Source organism: Astatotilapia calliptera, chromosome 14 (assembly GCF_900246225.1).
Source record: "Astatotilapia calliptera chromosome 14, fAstCal1.2, whole genome shotgun sequence".
Classification (NCBI taxonomy): domain Eukaryota; kingdom Metazoa; phylum Chordata; class Actinopteri; order Cichliformes; family Cichlidae; genus Astatotilapia; species Astatotilapia calliptera.
This window is the reverse complement of record NC_039315.1, coordinates 17,366,631-17,384,366: the sequence shown is the minus strand read 5'-3', so window position 1 is coordinate 17,384,366 and position 17,736 is coordinate 17,366,631. Positions and strand designations below refer to the sequence as shown.

Sequence of the window (17,736 nt, the reverse complement as noted above, 5' to 3'; positions counted from 1 at the left end):
TCAAGTAGAAGGTGATTGATGTTAGATGAGTAGGACAACTGAGTGGACTCAAGTGGGGCCTCTGTGGTTGGTCTGAAATGGGTAAACAACAGTAAGCCAAGCTTGTGCTGACTAGTCAGGTGATGAAGTAAATCTTGTATGAGAATGCATATTGGTAGAATTTTTTAAGTATTAAATACATAATGGCCTAAAATTATTTCGAACATTTTTTTAAAGAATATCAACTAAAGAATGTGGTTCAAAACATGAATAACACTTATCAGTAAATCAGTCAGTGCATGTGACACTACATCAGCAGAGGATCCATTTAGTTGGACAACCAAATTTCTGACGCTGTATGTTTAGGTTGTGCTGAGCTTCAGTGTAAATTTATGCAAAACATGATTTTGTAACTGCAAAATGTCTTACACTGCTTTATCCTTTTTCATATCTGCTGGTGAAAGTAGTGTGAAGTCATAGTGTGCTGAACAATGGTAATCGTATTTTTGAAATGGGCTGCATTTATATAACATTTTTTAGCTTTCTTTGGAGCAAAAGATTGAGGGGCAGTGGTTGTGTTCAGTGTCTTTCCCAATGACACGTACTTTAACACGCAGTGTGGAGGAGCCATGGATTGAACCAGCCACCTTCCCACGACCAGTGCAACCTCCTGAGACACAGTTGCTCAACTTGGTTATGGCATATGTATAACAATTCTGTTTTACTTGTGATTTTAATATGACAGAATACAACCCTGTTTTACAAAAAGTGTAGCTAAAATGTTAATTAAAAGTAGAAGTTAATCATTTACAAATCATTTAAACCCCGTGTTCAACTGAAAATTGGAAAGAGGTGACATCAAATGTTGAAACTAAGAACTTTCCTTTTTCTAAAAAACAGTTTTTGAATTTGAAGGTATCGATGTCTCATGAATAGTGAGGTTAAATCCAGAGTCTTTCACAAATACAGATGGTGAGGGGCACAATGCTCTGTGAATCACTGCCTGGGTAAATAGTTGAACAATTTAAGAACAACACATGTTAATATAAAATGGGAATGAATGCTGGCACTTCATCATTTCCATTACTTATCATAAAAATATTCAGATAATCCAGAGAAGTCACTGAATGCAAGCAGCAAGGCCAAAAACCAGTACTAAATGGACAAGAATTTTAGGCCTGTCAGAGACATAGAGACAGTGAAACAGTTTTGTATTTCTACAGTTATAATCTGTACCTTAAGACTAATTACTGCAATAACTTAAAGTTACTTTTGTGCAGTTTTTTGATGGCCAAAAAGTTGGTGTCTTTATAGTGTCTATGTTTGGTCAAATACAAAAGGAAATGAGATAAGATCTCAGAGTTAAAGATTTCACTTTACTTCAGTTAAACAAACAGTATTTAATACACATATAAACCATCACCTCTGTGATTCCATGTGGCTGGTTGATTTTCTCTGGGTCCTCTGGAATACCACAGTTTAAATACATGTGTATCTTTAAACTGCTATTTTATTGTTACAGTGTTACAGGGAAAAAGTAACAATAAATCACACACACACACACACACACACACACACACACACATGGTATAGATAATAATCTCATGTGTAAAGGTGCCATGAATGTAGAGTGTTATATAAATGCTATTCATCCATCCAGGTTAAGACAATGCTAAACAAATTGGCTTCTTAATAAAAGAATCAGACAGCTGAACCGCTCTGACTGTAGCTGTTCAGCTGAAAACTGCTAAAAATATGAAAAGAAAATACCACAGAGGCCCCAAACTGTTGAGCAACCGAAGCCCTACATCAAGCAAGAATGTGAAAACATTTCACTTTCATAACTGCGTCAGATGGTCTCCTCAGTTAGAGATTGTTGTTGAAAGAAGAGGTGATGCAACACAGTGGTAAACATTCCCCGGTCACAACTTTTTTCACAACTTTTTTTTGCTACCATGCCATTTAAATGACTTGGTAAATACACCAGCTTAATAGCTGTAGTTAAGATGAAAGTATTGGACCCCTCTTTCAGAAACACCTGTTGTCATAAACCAGTAACACCAACTTCAAGTGCAGCTCCTCAGTGTGTCTGAGTGTTACAGTGAGAGAAAGGCGCATGTACACAGATTTGTTTTTTAATGAGATATCCATCAACGCTGTGGTGAGGTGTGGTGTAGAATAATATCAGTCTGCTGTTCAGTATCAAATGTGACTTCAGCGCCACCACTGTTGGTAGCTACATGCAGGTGCGCAGCGCACATCATTCCCACTTTCCTCTAGTAGGATATGGAGGCTGCAGCTTCTCTGTTCTCTTTTTCCTCCTCCGGGTGTGGAATTTGCGCTTGCCAATGGAGTTTTCTGTTTCCCCAATGCCACAACTGATCCTGTGGAGAATTTACTTTTACTTTCTAAGTGCACCAGTGTAACGACAAAAAAAGCGATTCATGGAAATTCTTAGGCTGATTTGCATGGGAAATCACGAGCATTTTCATTTCTATTTGAAGTCCCTTGCCTGAAAACCAAATTTGAATGACTTGTATGTCGGGGAATTTTGAAATTTGCACTTGGAGCTCCATCCCATCACCGGATTAAAGAATCTATTCAGTCCGCGTAATACAGCGGTGCCAGTGGTTTTCGTTTGGTCCCCATTTAGTACTTATGGCTCACCTCTCCACCACGGCGCATCATTAGGATACCGGGGGTGGGGCAACGGCAGCCTGTCCCGGTGAGGGGAGGAGAATACAGGGAACAGAGGCGGTACTTTCTCCGCTGCCTCTTTCTCGGCGCTGGAGAGTGTGGGACCAGGGCTGGAGAGACCGCCGGGGAGCATCAGCAGAACCAGTCCAGCACGGAGCCTCGCCTGGCCGACCGCTGCGCCGTGCACTCTTCTTGGGGACTGCACAAAATTCCTGTGAAATATAACTGCTTTTAATGGCATGTGGCTTGTAACTTTACTTCTGCTGTATTCTTTGCAAGAAGGTAGGCTTGAATTGTGTCTCTTCAAGTGTTGCTCATCTGCATGTTGCCCCCTTACCAGTGCAATGCTGAAGTTGTCTGTGCATGTTTGTTACGTTGTCCGGGTGATGAATTGTGCTGGACTAAACGAATTAACGTCTAAAACGAATGACTCAAACTCCAAAATTGCCGTTAGAGGAAGAATTGTAACTTTTTTTTATGTTTGGCGAAGATGCTTTCCTGAGCAGCCATGATTTTTGGAAGAGAACATGATGGCTGATTCATCGCACGTCCTCACTGTGATTATCTGATGATATTATTAAAATGATAAAAAAAAATTTGGTTCAGTCGGAGAATAAAATCAACATGCCCTGCCGTCGGATGACAGTAAAGAAAAAGCACAAAGATCTCTGAAGTGAACACTGCCTTTCGTTGAGATGAGAAAGATAACGGCATTTGCATTTTGCATGATGAATATGTGGAGGTGTCGTGAATATGGAGGCTGTTGAATAGGAGGAGAGGCTGATAAGGATCTGCAGGCGCGCGCACGGATAAAGGGGCGACCTCGAGCGCTGCTGCTGGACACAGTTGTAGACTGTTTACTCGCAAAAGTCCAAGGAGGCAGAGGAGTTTAATATATTTACTGACTTTTTTTTTGCTGTCCCGTCGAAGCACAAATAAGATGATAGGGTGTGAGTTTGTGTGCGCGAGAATGCGCACACAAGGAGCTTAGGTGACATGGGAGGGGGGAAGAAGCGGGTCCCTAGAGGTTAAAGAATCTTTTTTCTCAGTTTTTCTTTTTGAATGAACACTGAACTATTGCATAAACATCGTTGTGTGCTGATTGGATGCGGGTGCAAGGCAACAAGGGTCAATACGTTTTATGATAGACGTGTGAACTGGGTATTGACCACTGGCCTTTAATTTGCAGATAATTTGCCCCAGTTGGATAATTAAAATACGATGCCATATCTTACCGTTTATTTTCTTTGGCAAAATATAGGAGTGTCAGCGTGTGCAGGCTCGGTTGTTATCACCCCTGGTCTAATTATTCATCCACCATTTTCTGTGGCACCAGATTTCACTGATTGGCTTCGCTCTAAATACTGCAGATACGAAGTAATGATTCATTTTTCCCTTTAAATTTTAAAAAAAATCTTCTGTTGTTTGTCTACTAATTTCCAAACACTTCATGAAAGCCACACAATGAAATAATGTGTTTAGTGTTTATAGTAAATGTTCTTTCGTTCCTTTACGCACAGGTCTGTAACCGAATACACGTGATTCTAAACCATTTTAATCTCACAAATTAGAGAGAAGTTGCAAAAATGTCTTTATAACTGTGGGCAGTGCGCCTGTTTCATGCTCATGCCAGTCGCCATGATTGGCCTTGGCAGTGCCCTCTTTCAGGCTGCAGCTGCGGCGAGGGCTTCTGTGCTGTTTTTGTTATATGTAATTGGATTACAGGGTCTATTTCGATTATACAGACTGTACATCGCCCTGTCCCGTGACTGAACGAGATGTGAGTGTGTGCCTGTGTGTATGGTGGAGGGGAGGGGAGGAAGGGTTGGGGGCTGCAAACAGCCACTGGAGCGGAAAGAGTGCTTGAGATGGGAGAGATGTAGATAACGCGGTGGAAAACAAACTTCAATTTTTCCGTTGTTTTTCCTACGCCATGTTCCCATCGTTTTGCACGATCCAACAGTGATTTGTTGTTTTATGGGGTCGCTGAGTGTTTTATATATGTTTGATTTTTATAAAATAAGGGAAAGGGTAGGTCTATTATCATACATGCATATGCATTAGTACTGCGTATTTTGCTGGTTCGGCCGCGCCTCCTAGAATGACACACAATTTGTCTTTTTTATTTTTTATAAACATGATTATGAGGATTCGCTATGTGTTATGATATTTTGCGAGATGTTTAACTTTATCGTTTCTTTCTTTCATTAATTAAACATTCATTCAGTCACTCTTGGCTGTTGGTTTGCCCCCCCCCCCCAGCACACCTGCACCCATGAGTGCGGAGAGCAGGGGGAGAGAACAGGGATAGACAGATAGATAGATGGATGGATGGGGGGACAGAGGCAGAAGAGGGAGGGGGAGTACAGCCATTCTTCTTTGTCATGATTTGGGAGGCTGCTTGTCATTTTATGGAAATAAGATTGAGACAAACACAGCTGAGGGCTGTGGGGGAATCTTCTGTCAGGCCTGACAGGCCATAATAGGGCCCGGGAAACTGGAAAAGGGAAGCCATATTGCAATTAATACATTTAAAAAGAACTGTTAGAAATGGGGCACACGGTACAGAGTTGAATTCGAGGAATTTCGATCAGTATTTATACAATTTTCAAGGAAAACGCCATGTAGTGATCGACATGGACGCGGACTAAGCTCTTGCTATAATTATTTCATCAATTAACATCTTTCCGGTTTTATCCAGTTTTGGTCGACAGGCCTCCTGCAACACACACGTAAAATTAACCGTCTGCATCATGCTGTTCCTCCCACATAGCTACAAAACACGTTGACTTATATATTATTTCAGAACTTTATTTAAACGTGTGTGTTTCTCTTTCTTAACCTTGAGACTCGAATGCAGTGTGTTCCTATCTGCTTTGTGTCTGAGCGCTGTGATATTAAATGATGCCACACTTTTACTGTCTTTACATTCTGACTTGGTGTACGACATATAAAGAGTGTTTCGACACAAGTTAAGTATGGAGAGTAGTTTGGGTATCTCCTCTGGGTATCTGCTAGAGGATCACCTGTCAGTGTTCTCGCCTTCCTTTGGGACACCTTCATATTCTTGAGAGCGGCCTGACCCGCTGATGTGCGCACACCGCGGGGCTGTGTGTAAATTTGGAAACAAAACAGTCACCGACTACTGGAGAAGTGCTTGGAGGGGGAGCCCTGTAATTGCGGTATGAGTCAGACTCTGGTGGCTTCTCGGCTACACCCGCACGATGGACTCGGATGTATTGTTTCTGGACTGGAAAACTTAGCGGCTGATAGAAGTAAGACGCCATCTCTGGAGTTGTTTATTCTGTTTTAATTTATCGATTGATTTCTTCACACACACACACACACACACACACACACACACACACACACACACACACACACACACACACACACACACACACACACACACACATATATATATATATATATTACTCCAGAATCGTGGTAATGAAGGACATTCAAAGGTGACCTTCTCCTTTGGCACCCCTTCTGTTTTTTTTAAACCCCTCTAAACACAACATCAGAGGTTATTGCAGTCCGGCCCGACTGGATTTAATTATATGGCTGGAATTCACTTTCCAGTCTATCTGCGACGCACATGTCAAATATCACTTAAATTCTTCCAAGTCACACTTGAGAGCTCCGCGTCTAATTTTCCCGGCTCTGCCTACACAACTTTAAAGTGTTGTCGGAGACACACGGCTCAACAGTTTAAAGCTGTAGGACTGCGTGTCATATTTGGCTGGTTCACTGTCAAATGTCGCTCTGCTCACGTCCATCCGAACGAGCCATTCGGCCTCATATTCAGTCTGAACATTGTGCCATTTTGTGTACTTTGAAACACATGAACCTCGTCGACAAGTTGGTGCGAGGTCATAGTTTCAGCATTACCTGGGGTCTGGACTCCAATCCAAATGATTTCGGTGATCTTTGCTTTCTGTTAAGGATGATGAGGGTATTTTTTAAGTAAACAAGTCACACAGAGATCGACTTTGACGGCTTACACAGGTTGCTCAAAGTCGTGTCTGGTAGCCCGTTTCTCCCACAGAAAGCCATGTCTCATGTCTTAGGACATAAGTAAGCCCCAACCCCAAAATAGCAGTGAAACTACCACAGTCCATAGTAACAATCAACTCTCTTTCACTCCGCCTCTCTCTTGTGTTCTGCTTACTGACAACTTATGGTCCTGTGTCTGAGGGAGAGGAGAAAAAAACACATCACCACAACTCTGACACTCGCTTCAACAGCGGAAATCATCTTTTTGAAGTGTGAGATGTGAATTTTCAAACACCGAAATGGCTGCCTAATATTTCACTGACACTGCATAAGTTGTATGCAGGGCCTTTAACCCCCCCCCCCCACCCTGCACCTCAGCGCGCGCGCGCGCGCGCGCGCGCACACACACACACACACACACACACACACACACACACACACACCACCTATATTCAATCCAGAATTTTTCTTTCTTTTATTAACTGCAATGTTTAATGAAACTATATGAGACACTGTTAATTTTCTGACTGCACACAAAACTATACTGACACATTGCCATGCAGCAATAATCTAAACGAGAGATATCTTAATCTAAACGAGACCCTCCTCTCCATCAAACACGATCGTGTCTTTTATGTTTTGCTTTTTGCATGCATTATCACTGCAAAGACTTGCTTTGGCTATTATTTGACCTGAATGGGTTTTGTGGGCCGTTATCTGTAGTGCTGCATGGATCGCAATATTGAAAATCTACTTGCAATTAAGAATGTATTTATGTGACTCTGCGTGTGTCTGTTTTATGGGGAGAAAGAGTTAAAGAGGGAGGGAGAAGGAGGAATTTATAGCCCTGTTTCTCTGTGCACGTGATGGTATGAATGTGTGTGTCTGAATAAATGTAGACGAGACAGAAAAGGCTGCATTATGCATAGCGGTTCACCATAGGCAATATTCTGGCTTCTCCAGCATACATATTCATACACCAGTTTTATATCAACTGCAAAAGCATGGAAGGAATGTGCAAAATGTATTTAAGTCTATTGCTGAGATGGACTGGAGTAAAAAAGAACCATCAAAAGAGATACATGGACAAAAAGAAAAGTAAGAATTTAAAAAGGGGGCAAAAGGAGAGAACAAATGAGGAAAATATTGAAGGGTTCATCCAGCAGGAAAGATTTTTCACCCAAAATCACTTTGACCTTCTTCATTGTAATCAGTGCATCGAGGCTTGAAGAAGAAAATCAAAATACTGTTCATGAATGAATGAGTGCTGCTTCCTGGCTCCTTATTCCTCTGCTTGGGAAAAAGAAAAAGAGAGCCTGGGGCAGTGAAAGGACTCAGATAACATCTGAGGTTAGATGTTACTCAAATAAAGAGGAAAAGCAAGATTGTTGCACCCCATGTTTTTATATGTCACTTTACACAAATTATTAACAGTTTGTTATAATATTTGATAGAAAGATATTCTTCTTTAGTTTTCCAGTAGTTGTCTGCATTTCATTGACATTTCATTGAAGCTTTGAATTGGAAGTTAGTATATAGTATGTCATGGATCGTGCAGTATAATGCAGCTAACTGCTATTTGTTTAGATCACATTAATTCCTGTAATTCCTGTCCAATTTGAACATCTCACCTGTCAGATATCCTAAAGAGGTCAAGTCTCCAGGGAAGACTTTACTATTGCCCAACAGCAAACAAGAGCTCTTCGCCATATGTCTAATGTATCTGTGTGATACCCATGACCAGTACAGAGTTACTTTTGATAAGTTTAAAGCAGACGCTTCATTTTGGCAGCTATTATGTGTATGTTTTTACTGTTCTGTACTAAGCTTTAAACCATTACTGCCATAAGACCCTTGGTTGCCACTATCATCTTGATGGTCTTTTCTGCTGGAGGCTGTCATTTTTGCAGTGAAGGCCTGGGCTTGCTTTCATGTGTTTTTGCACGTGCGCATGAATGTGTGTGAACTCAGTGACCTGGATTTATACCATAGAATAAAACAATTAGCCCGTTCATCCCATGCTACTAATTTTAAGAGGTTTCCCTCTAAATTTAAGTGAGTTGTTTAAAAAAAATTAAGCCACCTTTGTTGATTCATCATGATTTTGATTTTTTAAGGTTGGTTTATACTTGAACAGGATATCTTGTATCAAAGCTTCACTGCCTAGGGTTCAGGAAGCTCATAAGTGTTCATATACCAAATCTCAGAAGTTGGGAAGTTAATAAATGTCTTGAAAAGGAATAAATGCCTCTAAAGGGCTTCATTTCATGTGTTCATTTATTCATGCAGCACCTTTTTTGGAAATATTTACCTCTTTGACCCTTTAGAAATGATTCAAATACAGCAATCAAAGAAAACCACCACTATATGAGAGTATACCTGTTGGCAGTTTGGGTATCTATCTATCTATCTATCTATCTATCTATCTATCTATCTATCTATCTATCTATCTATCTATCTATCTATCTATCTATCTATCTATCTATCTATCTATCTATCTATCTATCTATCTATCTATCTATCTATCTATCTATCTATCTATCTATCTATCTGAAATCTACAAAATAGAATTTCTTTTCAATATTCAAATCATGTTATCCACAAAGACCCTCTCTCACTTCCTACCTCCCTCTCTCCCTCCTTCAATCTCCCTCCATCTCTCCCGCCATTTCAATCTCTATGCAGAACATCCATGTTCCTGAGCATGTACTTTCTATCTATCTATCTATCTATCTATCTATCTATCTATCTATCTATCTATCTATCTATCTATCTATCTATCTATCTATCTATCTATCTATCTATCTATCTATCTATCTTTAGCTTCCCCAGATTAATTAAGTAATTAATAAGTAAAATTAATATACTGAACAGAAGGAAAGGTTATAGATTCCAACTCATATTGTATTCTATATCACCATCTTTGTGAAAGTCCAGCAAAGTTTTGGTGCTTAAAATAAAATAACCAATATTTGAAAGCAAAAGTAAATGGCAATAATATTAATAAAAACAACAACAACAAAACTAAAGAGCAAGAAAAAAATGAAATGAAATGAAGCAGGACACAAACTGTTTGTCTCCTTTGATTTTTTGTGATACGCACCAGTGCCACTGCTCTTATCTGGCATTGTTGCTTTCTTTCAGTCAGGACTGTTCTCTCTTGGTGCCCACTGCTGCCAATACCAAGTAATTGCAATGCCAAATGACACTTAGAATTATTATATTTAAAGCAACTTGAATACTAGAGTTTTTCCTGACTGCCACCAAGCTGTAATTTGTTGGTGTAGAGGTGAAGCTCAGTGAAACAGCTCTACTACAGGAGTCATAGGAGTTTAGAGACTTTATACAAACAGTGTTGACAAGGTTAGGCGTGGCATTTCAAAATGGAGGAATAGTCTTCTAGTCATTTAGATCTATTTTAGCCTTTACAAAAACTGTTTTACATGGCAGTCAATGTTCCAGCATCTTTTATTTGTTCTACACCTCATTTTTAGATCCAAATTCATTCACTCATCCTAATCTTTTCCATTTAGTGGCCAGCCTCATATGGCCTCTGTCTACAAGGCCACAAACCTAGAGTTATCTTTCACTGTTGATTTTTTTTTTTTTTTTTGCAGGTACTATACAATGAATCTCACATTTGAGGATGTGTGAGTTTCTTGATTCTCAGAACAAGTTGTACTTGCTCTCTTGCTTTGCTGTGCATCAGAGCCTCACACTTCTTTTTCTTGGCTTTGGTTAGAGCCAGTTTTTTCTTTTCTGTGAAAGTAGAAATACACACTGTTGTATAAAATATTCAGTTTTCTTGCAATTTCCTGCATGGAATAGCCTTCATGTGTTCAAACAGATATATTCTGATAAGTTTAAGAAGAAAGCTATTTTTTAGGTGATATAAATTAGCCCAACAGTCTTTGCATTTTAGGGATTTTTGTATTAAATATTTAAACAGCAGTGACATTCCTAAGGACACTGCCTTTTAAATGAGAATATAAATATTTTGTAAACATTTCATGTGCACTGAAACTGGCTTGTTATCAGGAGTTTGGGAGACAGATCAAACCTTTGTTGTGAGTTTTTCATGGATAGTAGATTGTCCTGCTTAGTAAGCACCTGTTGTTGAAAAGTGGTGCTCTGTGGGGAGGAACTTTATAGCATGGGTTTCCATGGCTGAGTAGCTCCTGTACAGATAATGTAAAGGTTCCTCAGTACTTTTGTCCACATAGTGTCCATATGCAACACATACTGTCAAACATTTCCACTAAAATCACTTCATCCCTGCAGCTATGAACTCAAATGCTGTTTGAGTTCATTTGGTAAGACTTTAAGATTAAAGACAACTATGCTACAATTGTGAAGTGCGAGGCGTGTAAGTAGAAAAGCACTGACACGCAAAGCAGGCTATGGTAAACTTAATGTGAGCTGAAGGACAACATTAATCTTATGATGGCAATAGTGAACAATTGCGTAATTATGAATACTTTTTAACCAATACTTAGTACTTTATCATGAAAATATTTTACTTCCAAATAGTGTCACCTGCTAATAGTTTTCTCCTTATTTTCCAAGTATGGCAGCACTTCTGTGTTTATCCCCAGAAATACATAGTGGTGCTCTCCGTGGTGCTGAAAGTGCAGATCAGTAAGCCTAGCAGCCTGTGAAAGTGATTGACATGGATTCAAACGGTAGCATGGATTGAACTTGACCTAAATTCAGATTTTTGAAGAGAGGATCTGCTCCAACAATGACTATCTCCTCTCTGCCGTGCTTGTACACACATACATTTACAGTCACACGCTCTGCACATGCACAAGTGATCGTAGATTTCTGCTGTTGGTTGAATTTGGCATCAAGAGCGGAGGCAGTCATTTAACATTAACCTTTCTCTATCCCTTTCACCTAACCACACACTGAGATGCACGCTCGGTCACTCAGTTGCATCCGAACACCTTTGCACCTGAGAACCTTTCCCCCAACCAGCCACCCATATCCTGTCTACAATATTGCGCTCCTGCCTGGCTCCCTTCCGCTTCACACCCACACACGCATGGAAAAGAGGGAAGTCGGACATCAGCCTCCCACAGCAGTGCGATTACAGAGTGGATAGACTATGTATGTGTTAAATGTGAAAGGAGATTATGTGGGTTTAACTCTCTGTGTCTGGCATACAGATTTCAATCACGTAACATCGCCTTTCTTTAATGTGGCAGGAAAAGACAAGGTTTATGTCTTTTGAGGGGTATCTGGAGGGGGAAAAGGAATGATGGGAAACAGAAAGAAAAGGAGGAGTTATCGCTCAGATAAGAGAAAGGAAGGCAGGTAGATGCATTAGGTGGCAGGCAGCAGACAATTGAGAGTGAAAATCACCTTACGTCAGTTCAGGCTAATCCCTGCATGTCATGTTATTAATGTCATTACATGTTACTATTTATACTAGACAGAAAAGATACAAAAATAGCCTTTATAACATCCCTTCCTTTTTTTTTCTTACCATGCATTCAGATGTTAAAAAAGCAGCTAGTCAGCCTTTGTGTTTCATTTTATAGCTGGCTGCTAATGATATCCATTGATATAGAGGATCTGTAAAAATTAGAGCCTAAATGACATTGGATAGTGTCTTTATATCTCCATTGATAGCTAACACCCTATTTTCTCCCAGCACACAGAGAATTAAAGAGACAGGGCTAATCCAGGCATTGTTGACAAAATCCAGGAAAAGGGATTAATTAAGTATCATTGTCTGAGAAGAAAATACTCTGGCTTGGGGCATAGCGTCTTCCCCTGGCCTCCAGCCAAGCCGAGCTCAGCACTTCTATACACTCCTCTACACCCCTCTTCCCAGTTCCAACAAACACACAGAGAAACAGAGATCTTAAAGGATGCCTCATTGCTTTATAGCTGACGAGGGCGTTGTGCGAAAGAGGATATTTGGTGGTCTGCTTCCCCTTAGGAAAACTTAACTCTTCATCTGTGCCACAAAAGTATTGATATACAGCAAATTACTATGCTACCCAGCATAAATGCACACACATACACATATGCAGCACTTAGCTTTCACACCACAAATGTTTATACATTTTTCCCTCCAGAAAAGATAACAGTGGTGGCGGGGTCATCTTATGTAACCCATTTTTTTTCCTGTTGAGAGGCATGTTTCTAAAGGACTACCTGTTTACACATATTCGATTATAGATCTCAGAGGATTTCGTATTGGATGAGATTTATGTCTGCCTTTTGGCAGACAGTGAGGAAGTTTTTTGAGTTAAGGTGACCTAGGAGCCTGTAGATGCTTTCTTATAGGTTGAATGCAAATGCATGTAGGTTTATGTTTAATGTTTGACTGTATCACACTGATTTAGTTAACAGACCTGTAAAATATTGTAAATACATCTCTAGAATGCATTAGGCCTGAAAGAGTAACATGGATGTTCACGATGCACCTCCTATCTATCTATCTATCTATCTATCTATCTATCTATCTATCTATCTATCTATCTATCTATCTATCTATCTATCTATCTATCTATCTATCTATCTATCTATCTATCTATCTATCTATCTATCTATCTATCTATCTATCTATCTATCTATCTATCTATCTGCTTAGTTTTTCATAATAATTGTAATTATAATTTTTTAAAGTCAAAGTTTAAGTTGCAAAGTGAACAAGTACAATTAATATACTATATATTTCATTATTAATGCACTGGCTGTCTGTTGCAGTTTATCATGCTATGCAACTTTATTCAGTCTCCTTGGTCCTTGATTGTGCACATTCTATATTGGGCGTGAATGTTGTCTCTATATCTGACACATATCAGCTATTTAACTCTGTCTCCCCTTCTCTCATCCTAACAGTCAACAGTGAGGATGTTGTCTCTACGCGGCTGTACTTTGTGAACGCCTCCCTGCAGCGGGTGACCTTCTCCAGCTCGGTGGGGGTGTCCCTGCCCTGCCCCGCGGGTGGCGCCCCCCATGCCGTCCTGCGCTGGTACCTGGCTGCCGGAGACGACATTTACGACGTGCCCCATATCCGCCACGTGCATGCCAACGGCACCCTCCAGCTCTACCCTTTCTCCCCCTCCGCCTATAACAGCATTATCCATGACAACGAATACTTCTGCACTGCTGAGAACCAAGCGGGCAAGATTCGAAGCCCCAGCATCCACATCAAAGCAGGTGAGGGCTTAAAACTGAATGGCCAGAAGGACACTTTAATTCAGGAATGTTACTATGTTTCTTACTTACCAAACCAGCAGACTATTACCTTTTTTCTTCTTTATATGTATTTAGAATATATTATTGATGTCAGTGTTATTGTATTTAAGGTCAGTTTTAAATGTACATTAAAAGTACTGGTCCACCTACATGTTACACATACAGCAGCTGCTCATGGAAAGTCATGCTACGAAGCTCCCAGTGTGCAGTTTTTGTACTGATGTTAATACCAAAGAAGGTTTGGAGCTCTTCAGTTACTGAGTCAGTGGAGTGGTATCAGCTTTTACACACTATGGAACCTCAACACTTGGCAAACCTGATCTGTAACTTTACATGACCTTCGACCTCATGGCCAAGTGGCAGCTGTTTCTAAATGCTTCCACTTTGTGAAAATATCACTTTGTAGAATCATGCGATATCTAGGAGGGAAGAAATTTCACAAACTGACTTGTTGTAATGGTGACATGTTATTATAGTACCACATTTCAATTCAGTGAGCTCCTATTCAAAGATTAAGAGGTGCAACTTTTGTCATATCATGTATGTTCAAGGCAGGTGAACTAACTAACCTTACCTTTTCATGCTTTTCTGGCCCGGTAGTTGTTGCCGTTATTAAAACTAACATGGAGATAGAAGTATTTTGTGTCCACTGTTATGACCATGTTATGACCATCATAACAAAAAGACTTTTTCGTTCATTTCTAGACTGACTTTTTTTTTTAGCTTTACTATAGAAAGCCACTACTGGACTCTTTCAGTGATTGGATACATTTTCTGTAACAAAAAAAAAGAGAGGTAGCAAAACTTTTTCAGGAGAGGTACTTCAAGTTTTGAAAAACAAATTCTTGTGCCACCAAACTGGTCGAGTGCAGTGCGTTGGAATATGACAAGAAAACTGATCTTCATGTTTTAAATTTGTTGAGGGCCCATTGGAGACCACTAAGGTTATCAATAAAATAATATTATGTGGACATTCTGAAAATTTTCACTTCACTAAATACTCACCAAAAAATGTCCAAGTGCCAAGCTGGAGGCAGTTTTTTTTGGCACACATTGAAGTGATCACAAAAACAACATAGCCACAGCCAGCATCTGAAAATATGGTCACACAAACAGCCCACAGTCATATTGTCATTTTAAACCAAAAACTTTTCTCGGTGGGGCTTAAGTAGCTCCGAGTGCCCTGACACACATGCAGGCACAGAGACAGTTGGTTTGGTGACCTGTCCACACTCCCTGCCAAGGTCAAAGCTGGAGAGAGGTGCTGAACACACCGAGGAAAGGTGTTACTGATCTTTTAACACTTGCACGGTGACACACACACACACACACACACACACACACACACACACACACACACACACACACACACACACACACACACACACACACCACAAAAAGTAAAAAACACATGCACATGACCTCATGTGATACACACTTTATACAATAGATATGCACGTTTGCATGTTAATGCGCATGTACACAAACACGGACCCACACATGCACGCGCACACACAAACAAACACATACCAACATGCACACCAGCCTGCGAATAGCTCGTGCCAGCAAGCCTCCTGTCTCCCAGTCTCTCCATCTGTCCATGAACTGGAAAGTCCCCTAACTACACACACACACAGGCTAACACAGACACACACACACACACACACACATTGAAACACAGGCTCAGCCATTTTCCTCAAGCTGGCTCATGGTGTTTAGTCGCCAGCTCTTTGTAAGGGTGTTTGGCAGGAAAGATTTTGGAGTGAGCTAGACACATGAAAAGATGTGAAAAGAAATCCTGAAAAAAAAAGTAGATTTTTAGGTCATGCTAATAGCCAGTGAGGCATTTTGACTGTGTTTATCAATTCTACCTGAAGAGAGAGTCAGCAGTTCCTTAGCACACACGTATACCAACAAAATCATTCTCCAAAATGCTGCTGGATCATCTTCCTCGCGACCACTAACACAAACACTCTCATATGTGGTCCCCAGAGGATGACAGTCCCTTCAGCGTGAGAGTGACCTTACAGCCAGTCTCTGTGCTGGGATGACCTTCCCTCCCAAATAATTACAACAATTAATCAATTAAATGCTGAGGCAACCACAACTCCACAGCTCCATAACCAGAGCTCACATGCATGTGTGTGCCTCATTACCCCTAGAGTTGTACACAACACACAGGCTCGGTTACACTCACACAAAATCCTGTAGTTGCCATGGGCGACAGAGGCGTGAGCGCTAGGGTGTGGCATGCCCTGTCTCAGGTGGTGCAGGAGAATGATGACAGCTGACAGCTCACAGTGTGACACCCCCCCCCCTAAAAAAATTCTCTCCCACTTCCCCCTGCGTCATTCTCCCCCTCTCTCTCTCGCTTCACATCTTCACATCTCCCTTTCTCTCTTTATCCCTCCCCCTCTTTCTCACCCTTTTCTTTGCATGCTGATTGTGGTCCAATAATAGCTCAAGCACCTGTCTGGATAGCTCTACATTTATGAAAATCAGTATGTGGGCTGCTTGTTTTCCTGTATATGTTTTTGTTTGGGTATCTCATTTTGAAAAATCTAGTTTTCTCTGTGCATTTTTCACTCGAGTGTAACGCCAGTCTATTGCACGCAACTATTTTTGGTAAAACAGTTTGATACATTCTCATATCCAGAGGCAACTGAAAGGCTATTGATATACGTATGTTTAAACTGGAGTGTGCATGGCAACTTGAGTTTCATCTTCAGTTTGATCTGTACTTACTGGAGGGTTAGGCGCTTAACCCAGCGGTCGTAGGGGGAGATGCAGGGTACACCCTACCCAAGACAGAGAGATGCACATCCACACCGACAACCAATTTAGAATCACCAGTTAACTAAACAAAAATTTCAATATTATATTATAAATGGTATAATTTGTTGAATTCAACTCTGACCAAAAAAGAAAACCTTTTTTCATGACTGTACTGTATATCTATCTGTCTATCCACCTAGCATTACCTTAGCTTCAGTTCAAAACTTAAAAATATCAAGGGACTTTCTCATAAAGCAAATTTAGCATTTTTCTCTGTCTGTTAATAAACAAAAGACCCAAAGGACATTTGAAGGATAGAAATTTAAAACAAAATTGCAAAAAAACATCTGAGAGTTTTTTTTTTTGCTCACATAACACATCTTTACAAAAACTTGGTATAATGATTTGGGTAGACCTGTTCGGTGAGCCCCACCCTATCTCCCCTTTGTTCCACCTAAAACACACAAACCTACGTAGGACAGGGCCAAGGCAGCAGGTGTTTAGATCTATTTCTTCTATCTGCCCTCCTCATATCTGTCTGAACCTGAACCTGATAGACTGCTTTTTTTCATCCTTTTCAATTCAATAATGCAACCCACATCCATTCATTTCTCTTGTATTTCATTATACTTCCCCGTTTCTATCCTTTCCCTTTGCTGTGTTTTTAATGCTCGCTTTATGAATAAGTAAATGCAGTATTTGGTTTCTCCGTCGTTAATTATTGAAGCGACAGTGATACAGGACTTGCCTCCCAGTGCGCCCAGTCGCCCAGACCCATGTTTTAACTTGTATCTAGGCAACCAGGCTGCATATAGTCAGGCATCAGTAACATCCTAATGATTCTGCTGCGCATGCGATGAGGGGGAGTGCAATTTACACACAAATCAGTTGGGGTACCATTTGCATCATGTCACAAGGCTTAAGAGGATGAATATGTAATGGTTTTTTTCCTCTCTGTCTTTCATATTTTCTAAGAGAAACGTGTGATAAATGACAATGCTATCACAACAGCTGCCTCTTAGTGGGGTCGGTTACATAGATGGGTCCAAGGGCATGTCGCCATACATGGCT

At 40.5% G+C, this 17,736-nt stretch overlaps 1 protein-coding gene across 1 annotated transcript in view; it reads left to right on the top strand.

Annotated features, from left to right (window-relative positions):
- The first annotated feature begins 2,241 nt into the window (after nucleotides 1–2,241).
- The window catches only part of dscaml1 (Down syndrome cell adhesion molecule like 1), a 95,188-nt gene continuing 79,693 nt past the window's right edge, over nucleotides 2,242–17,736 (top strand). Inside the window, exons 1-2 of the mRNA XM_026191298.1 lie at nucleotides 2,242–2,958; nucleotides 13,531–13,851. Coding sequence (XP_026047083.1) covers nucleotides 2,916–2,958; nucleotides 13,531–13,851 — 364 coding nt within the window. The 5' untranslated portion in view covers nucleotides 2,242–2,915. The remainder of the gene's footprint in view (nucleotides 2,959–13,530; nucleotides 13,852–17,736) is intronic.